The sequence below is a fragment of the Rana temporaria genome, chromosome 5 (genome assembly GCF_905171775.1).
Source record: "Rana temporaria chromosome 5, aRanTem1.1, whole genome shotgun sequence".
NCBI classification, from domain to species: Eukaryota; Metazoa; Chordata; class Amphibia; order Anura; family Ranidae; genus Rana; species Rana temporaria.
In genome coordinates this window covers 334,301,429-334,310,751 of record NC_053493.1, presented here as the reverse complement: position 1 = coordinate 334,310,751, position 9,323 = coordinate 334,301,429, and the positions used below count along the sequence as shown (strand labels likewise).

Here is a 9,323-nt window from a genome sequence, read left to right as displayed (position 1 = left end):
CCCCGCTCGGAGCCATAGAAGAAATACTGCTAAAACGATAAGTACCAAAATAAAAAATAAAAAGACCAGCATACTGCAGATGTCAGCAGTATGCTGGATCTAACTGCAGAAAGTTGATTTTTGGGTGAACTCCCGCTTTAAGGTAATCATCAATTTATTTTTATTTTTTAAGTTGTGCTATGTTAATGGAAACATGTAACAAATTTATTATAGGCATTATCCCAATTTGGCTGCAAAAGTGGAAATACACTTTGGAACAGCACGGTTTAAATAAAATGCCACTGTGGATGAAGAATGAATGTTCACAGGTCCCGTATCTGTAGGCTCAGTATTTGTACATTCAGCTTACTGCTGACCATGATTTAGGAATGCAGTAGCATTTGAAGTAAGGTAGTATGTGTAATGAGGGTATTGTACAGAGGAAGGCTGTATGTATGCCATTCCTTTCCATTCCATGTGACCCATAACAGCCCTCCCCAGTCTGTAATATACTAATCCTGGCTGAGTGACAGAACACAAAAATCTCACCCAGCTGCAAAGATCCTCCCTCTGTCATACATCCCTCTCTCATCATCGGTGGTTCACAGCTTATTTGCAAGCAAAAACCAACTTCAGATCAGCTGCTCTCAACTTTTCCCAGCAGCTGAATCACAGATTGCCCTCCTTCCAGAGCAGATCATATGGAGTAGAGTGCAGCAGACCAGCTGCCTTACAGACCTATCTGTCCAGGTCTTCTCTCCAGTCCTAAACTGTCACTATGAACATCACATGGAGAGTTTTGCATCTGTTCCAGCTTTGCCTGATCTTTCATATTTGGCTAATGATCAACTGCCACTTGTACAATAACCGCTATGATGGGTAAGATGCATCTTTAAATCAAATAACTGCAAACTGCTGCTTTTAATGTGTTCATACAAATATCAGGATGAGCTTTTTTCTATTGAATTAATAATGTATTACCTATGACCTCAGTCTAGTATCGCACATCTTGGCTTTCCTATGGCACAAGACAGTGTTTCTAAAAATGAAAACAGAAAAAGGAAATTGCTGTTCTTCAAACAACAGTTTATCTTCCGCAACTGCAAATTCTTACTTTAATATACATGTTTTATTTCAGCAGTACAACATTTGTGCAGTGAAAGGTTCATACGTAGAAATGTCTCCGGCACATCATCAGCAAGCTATTCATCGCCATAAAACAGAGCAATGTTTTGCCTGCCTGAGGACAGGATCCCCAAAACATTGCTTTGCTTTAAGGTGGTGAATAAATTATTTACTTCTACTTTCTGCTGTTGGTGTGCCAGTGACATTTCTACATATGGACCATCAATTAGATGGCATCATCCCTAATTTCACTGTTGCATCCAGGAGATCATGGTCTTTGGCTCTAAGAAGTGGATTACGCAAGTATTTTGACAATGAAAAGTTCATTCCCTGTGCACAGTGAAGTGCTATTATTCCAAGTGGTTTATAGTGGGAACCTTATCCAGTATGCTAAAATAGTTCTGTAACATATATGATAGATTTGTATCACTTCCCAGTGCTACCCTATTATCGCCATTGACACCCATGTGATATGTGTAGATCAACGGAGTCACTTAATCTCAACTTTGATTCTTGTAAAAATATTGCTTAACAAATAATTTTGTTTCTTTATTCATAGATAGGTCAAATGTAACTATTTCTTTAAAAACTATTGTCTATTAAAGCCCTGTACACACGATCGGATAACTGATGGAATGTAATCCGATGGATTTTTCCGGCTGATATCCAATGAAGATGCCTTTCATTAGTCTTGCCTACACACCATCGGTCAAAAATCCCACCGTGTCTAACGAGGTGACGTAAAACACTACGACGTGCTGAGAAAAATGAAGTTCAATGCTTCTGAGCATGCGTCGACTTGATTCTGAGCATGTGTGGATTTTTGACCTATGGACTTCCACAGACGATCGTATTTTTCTATCGTTTTTTTAATCTATAGGAACATTTTAAAACATGTTCTATTTTTTTTCACCGATGGAAAACAAACCGATGGGGCCCACAGATGATCGGTTTGTCCGATGAAAGCAGTCTATCGGTCCGTTTTCATCAGACAAACCAATCGTGTGTACAGGGCTTAAGGCTATGTTTCCGTCTGTGAACAATATAGTGTTTAATATCTGAAGAATGATTTAGAATAAAAGAGGTAGTTAAAAACTTTTAGCCTTGATTTTTGTAGTGACATAATAATGTATATATCCCTAAATGCAAACAATCATGCTGTTCTTCTCCTACTGGCATTCCGCAGCAATCATGACATAATTTATTAGTTATTTGGATCCAGATTTTTACTGAAGGTATAACCCTGAGACACAATAGTGTATTGTGTTTCATGACTTTATGGTACCTGAGTGAATTAGGAACATGACCTAAATACTTAAGCTTTGCTAATTTGTTGATTTTCTAAAATTGGTTGAGGGGGTTACTAGGTCAAAGGACTAGAACAATGAATGATTAGCTGAGAAATGTAAAACAAGCTTACTGTATATCCATGAGCTGCAATACTGGTAACACTGTACAGAAAGTTAACCATTTCTTTGTAATTAGGTTGGAGCTCCTATTTAATTCTTTATTTGAAACTGAGAATCATGTGGGAAAAAAGGAGGTAAAGTACGGTAACTGTTAGAACAAGGGTAGATATTGAGACTAAGCACTAAACTGGGTTGGAAAACTGTTACCGCTGGCAATTGGAGTAAGCTTGCAGAAATGCTTCAGAGAGGCCAATAAAACCCAAATGATTCCAATACTGGTTTCTCCTATGTCTTTAAAACTCAAGTGCAGCCTTTCTCAACCTTTTTTGTTTTTGTTTCATAAGCTCAACCTTTTAACTCAGTGGTCATCAACCCTGTCCTCAGGGCCCACCAACAGACTAGGTTTTATGTATTACCTTGGGGAGATTGTCTGTTAGTAGGCCCTGAGGACAGGGTTGATGATTACTGTTTTAACTTCTGACAAATCCCTAAATCGTTTTCAGTTCCACCTACAATGGATGCCAGTAGCCATTATGCCAACCCTACAGATGACTAAAAAGATCATTGGGGCCATGCTTCTGGTTTTGCCAAGTGTATTTCGCCCTGTGCACTATGCAGGCACCATGAGACAAGGTTTGTTCAGCTACAGCACAAGGTAGCTATAACTATTGGAGGAACCTTAGGGTATTGGAGGAACCATAGGGTATTGGAGGAACCTTAGGGGTCCACAGAATCCTGGTTGAAAGTGACTACTTTCGGGAAAGATTTCTTAGTAGCTTTTTTCATCTCTCAAGCCAAGCACAGAATAAACGAAGCCCTCGTATTCACCAAAATGACAGCTGTTGAAAACAATAAGATACGGAAATTTGAAAAGGTTTGGCAACCCTGGGTCACGCACTGCTAAGACCCCCCCCCCCCCCCCCCCCCGATTTCGACAAATCCCCGTTATTGCCCTGGTGAATGAGAATCTGTTTTTCTTTTTCATCTTTACATAATGGAAGCACATCCTGAAAGGAAGCCGCACTACCATTCAGTGAGCCTTCTTCCCATCTACACTTGCACTTTATTTCCTCTCTCTGTTTTTCGGGCTTTGAGTTTATAATGTTACCACTAAATTGACAGGTGATGTCTTCGGACGCTAGACTGACTCAACCCCCAAACCGTCTCCTTTTTTTTATCCTACTACTTTTCACCTCTCCTTTATTCATATGGTACGTTACCAAGTATCAGTATTCTCTAAATCGGACTTCATCTCCCGACCTTACTCCACTATTTGGTTAACATTTGTTTTTGTTTCACCTACCTATATTCCAGGTGGATGCTAGCAGATATTTTACAGCAGTTTGAAATGCACTAGCATCTGTATAGAAAACATGTCATAAGTAGGTAACATTAGGTTCCTTTACACCTAAGCCGCAGTACTGTATTTTAAACTGTTTAATATCTCGTTTACATGTTGTAAGATGACTCTCATGTATTGGCAAATAGAAGGAAAATACTGTGCTAACTGTATATAACAAAAACGCCCCGCAGCAGCTCTAAATAAATAGATAAAGAAACCGTTAAAAAGTTGCGCCACAACGTAGGGGACCAACACTGTAATCAGTCCATCATGTGACCAAGTGCATATACCAATAATGAAGCATGTGACCATAAATAAATAATTGATATTAAAGGGGTTGTAAAGGTTCGTTTTTTATTTTCTAAATAGGTTGCTTTAAGCTAGTGCATTGTTGGTTCACTTACTTTTTCCTTAAATTTCCCTTCTAAATTATTTTTTTCTTTGTTTTCTTTGTCTGAATTTCTCACTTCCTGTTCCTCCTCAGTAAGGTGTTCAGTAAGCTGTTCTAAATGACTTTCCACCACTCGGATGATGGTGGAAAGCTTACTAGGGAGGAACAGGAAGTGAGAAATTCAAACAAAGAAAAAAACATTTAGAAGGGAAATCAAAGAAAAAGTTAAGTGAACCAACAATGCACTAGCCTAAAGGAACCAATTTAGAGAATAAAAGATGAACCTTTACAACCCCTTTAAGATCAGAATAAATGCACCTAAAAATAATGATATTGATATAAATTGTGAAAATTGCCAGGAACTTATAAACACATCCAAATGATGGAAAAATTAAAAACAGTCCCAATTCTCAAAATCAAAAATCTGTGATGAAAATTAAAAACAGTCCCAATTCTCAAAATCAAAAATCCGTGATGAAAATAGGTGATGATAAAATATTGAGGGATGAAACTCAAAGTGATCATGCAAGCACCCGTTCTCCACCATCTGAATAAACCACTTACCAGAGGCAAGAGGATGTCAAGCCTATCATGAAGTCTGTAATCCTCCAATGGGTGTGCGAGATCCAATTCAATGGAAATGCATGAATTCGACTCCCAGAAAGTCCCAAAATGTAAGAACACTCAATAGTGTAATACAGTACAAAAAGTTTTTACTTAAAAAAACATATATCATACTGACGACAATATTAATTTCCATAAAAAAGCCGTCCGGCCTGCAGACGCCTATCTCCTGGTGATGACGTCAGTACCTCCACCTCCCGACGTACGTTTCGTGTCAGGTACACGTCGTCAATGGGAAACAGGCTCTCATGTATTATCGTACCAACTTTATTTCCTCTGCTGAAATTAATAACATTTGTTGACAAGAAAATGACAGAAAATTCCAATGCCGCGTACACACGACTGTTTTTCGGGTTGTAAAAAATTAAGTTTTTAATGGTTTAGAAAAAACAAAGTTTTTTTTTAACCCGATCGTTAAACCGGCCTTGCCTACACACGATCGTGAAAAAAATGCTGTAGCAAAGCGCGGTGACGTACAACACATATGACGGCACTATAAAGGGGAAGTTCCATTCGGATGGCGCCACCCTTGGGGCTGCATTTGCTGATTTTGTGTTAGTAAAAGACGATTCACGCTTTTCAGTCTGTTACAGCGTGATGAATGTGCCATCTCCATTACGAACGCTAGTTTTACCAGAACGAGCGCTCCCGTCTCATAACTTGCTTCTGAGCATGCACGTTTTTTTTCTCACATTGTTGAAGCCCACACACGACCATTTTTTACGACGTTAAAAACTATGTGAAAAATTAGAGCATGTTCTAAATTTTTAATGGCCATTTTTTACGTCGTAAAAAATGCTCTGGAGCCCACACACAATTGTCATAAGGCATAAAAAATGGTGTCTAGTAAATTGTCCTTTGTGTTACATAGTTAGGTTGAAGAAAGACATATGTCCATTGCATTAAACCAAAAGATAAAACATTTGAACCTGCAATTGATTCAGAAGAAGACAAAAGAAACATATTAAGGGGCAGATCCACAAAGATCTGCCCCAGCGCAGCGTATCTGAGATACGCTACGCCGACGTGACTTATTTGTCCTCGGTTCGAATCCTGAAAGAATTTGCGCCATAGGTCACGGCGGCGTAGTCTATCTCTGGCGGCGTAATGGCGTGTAATTCAAATTGGCGATTAGGGGGCGTGTTTCATTTAAATGAAGCGCGTCCCGCGCCGAATGAACTGCGCATGCGCCGTCCCTAAATTTCCCGCCGTGCATTGCGCTATATGACGTCGGAAGGACGTAATTTTTTTTTACAAAGACGTGAATTACGTCCATCCCGATTCACGGATGACTTACGCAAAAAAAAACAATTCAAAATAAACGCGGGAACGACGGCCATACTTAACATGGCAAGTTAACTATACGCGACGAAATACCATCTTTAACTATACGCCGGAAAAAGCCGACTAGAGACGACGTAAGAGAATGCGACGGCCGCGCGTACGTTCGTGGATCGTCGGAAATAGCTAATTTGCATACCCGACGTGGAAAACGACGTGAACGCCACCCAGCGGACGCCGAAGTATTGCATCTAAGATCCGGAGGCGTACGAAGCCGTACGCCTGTCGGATCTAACCCAGATGCAGTCGTATCTTGGTTTGAGGATTCAAACCAAAGATACGACGCGGGAAATTTGAAAGTACGCCGGCGTATCAGTAGATATGCCGGGGTACTTCCTTTGTGGATCTGCCCCAAAGAGTTCTGGTTGTAATGGCCTAAGAACAATTCATAAGTTACATGTCCCCTTATTCACTGGTATCTAGTATCCATATGGTTTCTAGAAGCTCGAGTTATTGCACGCACCAAGCAAATAACCAAAAGTGTTTTACAAACCTTTAAATTATATGCCCTGTTATTCAATATCATATTATGGTTCTCACAAGCTGTACATTTTTGGCATCTTGTTGTCTAATTTAATTGTGAACTGGATCTACTGTCTTTCTGGTAAGATAGCGCAGGTTGCAGGTTCGATCCCGGCGGGGTCCACTCAGCCTTTCATCCTTCTGAGGTCGGTAAAGTAAGTACCATTGAGTTGGGTAATAATGACAACCATTATCAGCGCTTAGACACAGCGGCATCGCTGTAATTGGCGCTATATAAGTGTAAGCATTTTTATTATTATTTTGTGGGATCTTGTGCTCACTTGGCATCACTCTGTCCTGCAGCCAGTTGCCTGCCATTACAGTGTGTTACTGTGTAGGAAGTTGGCCCTCCTAACATTAAAAAGCTTGGAAACAAATAGCTTCTTAAACCATGTGAAGGTACAATTTTAAAACATATGTGGCCCCCCATCCTCTCCATTCACAGGCATGTTGTTGTGTCTTTATCTCTGTAAGCCTCTGTCTCAAACCCCTATATAAAGTGACATTTAATTGAATCAATTTGTCTCCACAGTCTGACACCTTTTACAAGGAAACATTTCTTTACATGTTTAAAAAAACAAGCGGCGCCAACCAGTACATACTAGTTAAGCCCTCTGGTCTTTGACCATATTTCTTCACCTCAGGCTACTTTAAAATAGAAGAATCCTCTCAGGTGTTAACCACAGTCCATAACACACCAGCGTTACATTTTATATAATTATGATTATCAATGATTTATACAGCACCATCATAACCCATGGCAGTTTTATGAAGTTAGAGCTACAAAACGGCTGTAGGTACTATAAATAATGCAAGTGGACAAAATATTTACAATGACAAATACATACAGCTGTAAACTAAAAACACAGGGCCAAATCCACAGCCCCCGCAGCGCAACGTAACTTAAGTGATTTAAGTTACACTGCCGCAAATTTCCTAAGTTAGGTATCGATCCACAACACACTTACCTGGAAATTTGCGGCGGTGTAACTCAAATCCGTCCGGCGCAAGGCGTGCCGAATCTAATGGGGCGAGTCCCATTTAAATTAGGCACGCTCCCGCGCCGGACGTACTGCGCATGCTCCGTCGGGTAACTTACCCAACGTGCATTGCGCTAACTGACGTCGCTCCGACGTCATTTGCTTAGACGTTAATGTAAATGGCGTCCAGCGCCATTCACGAACGTCTTACGCAAACAACGTAGAATTTAAAATTTCGACGCCGGAACGACGGCCATACTTAATAGGGCTTAGTCAAATAGGACTCAGCCCTATTTTTACGCGGCGTAACTCGACGTAAACGACGTAGATTTAGCGCGACAGGCCCGTCGGAACGTTCGTGGATCGCCGTAAGTGTTCATTTGCATATTCTAGGCCGGCCGCAATGGCCTCGCCACCTCATCCATGTCTTTATGGACCTTGCTTTGTGCACCGGTGTGCAGTCATGTTGGAACAGGAAGAGGTCATCCCCAAACTGTTCCCACAAAGTTGGGAGCATAAAATTGTCAAACACAATCCTAAACCTTGTGGACAGCCTTCCCAGAAGCGTTGAAGCTGTTATAGCTGCAAAGGGTGGGCCAACTCAATATTGAACCCTACAGATTAAGACTGGGATGCCATTAAAGTTCATGTGCGTGTAAAGGCAGGCGCACCAATACTTTTGGCAATATAGTGTACTTATGACCCGGACCAATATGCAGGTTAAGGACCTTGCCCCTTTTTGCGATTCGGCACTGCGTCGCTTTAACTGACAATTGCGCGGTCGTGCGACGTGGCTCCCAAACAAAATTGGTGTCCTTTTTTTACCACAGACAGAGCTTTCTTTTGGTGGTATTTGATCACCTCTGCGGTTTTTATTTTTTGCACTATAAAGAAAAATAGAGCGACAATTTTGAAAAAAATTCAATATTTTTTACTATTTGCTATAATAAATATCCCCAAAAAAGATATAAAAATTTTTTTTTTTCCCTCAGTTTAGGCAGATACGTATTCTTCTACCTATTTTTGGTAAAATAATAAAAAAATCGCAATAAGCGTTTAACGATTGGTTTGCGCAAAATTTATAGCGTTTACAAAATAGGGGATAGTTTTATGGCATTTTTATTAATAATTTTTTTACTTCTAATGGCGGCGATCAGCGATTTTTTTTGTGACTTCGACATTATGGCGGACACATAGGACAATTTTGACACATTTTTGGGACCATTGTCATTTTCACAGCAAAAAGTGCTATAAAAATGCATTGATTACTGAGAAAATGACAATTGCCGTTTAGGAGTTAACCACTAGGGGGCGCTGTAGGGGTTAAGCATGACCTCATATGTGTTTCTAACTGTAGGGGGGGCTGGACATGTGACATCATTGATCGTTTTTCCCTATATCAGTGAACAGACAATCAATGACAGTGCCACTGTGAAGAACGGGGAAGGTGTGTTTACACACACTTCTCCCCGTTCTTCAGCTCCTGTGACCGATCGTGGGACACCGGAGGCGACCGGGTCCACGGGTCCCGCGGCCACGGAGCTTCAGACCGGGTCGCGCGCGACCCACGGCTGGGCTCTTAAAGGCGACGTATCTGTACATGCCTGTGC

The 9,323-nt window shown here is 40.7% G+C and overlaps 1 protein-coding gene across 1 annotated transcript in view; it reads left to right on the top strand.

Annotated features, from left to right (window-relative positions):
* Positions 1-533: 533 nt before the first annotated feature.
* Positions 534-9,323, top strand: part of CPA6 (carboxypeptidase A6) — a 151,105-nt gene continuing 142,315 nt past the window's right edge. The window contains exon 1 of the mRNA XM_040354368.1: positions 534-858. Within this exon, the coding sequence (XP_040210302.1) occupies positions 758-858 (101 nt within the window). The 5' untranslated portion in view covers positions 534-757. The remainder of the gene's footprint in view (positions 859-9,323) is intronic.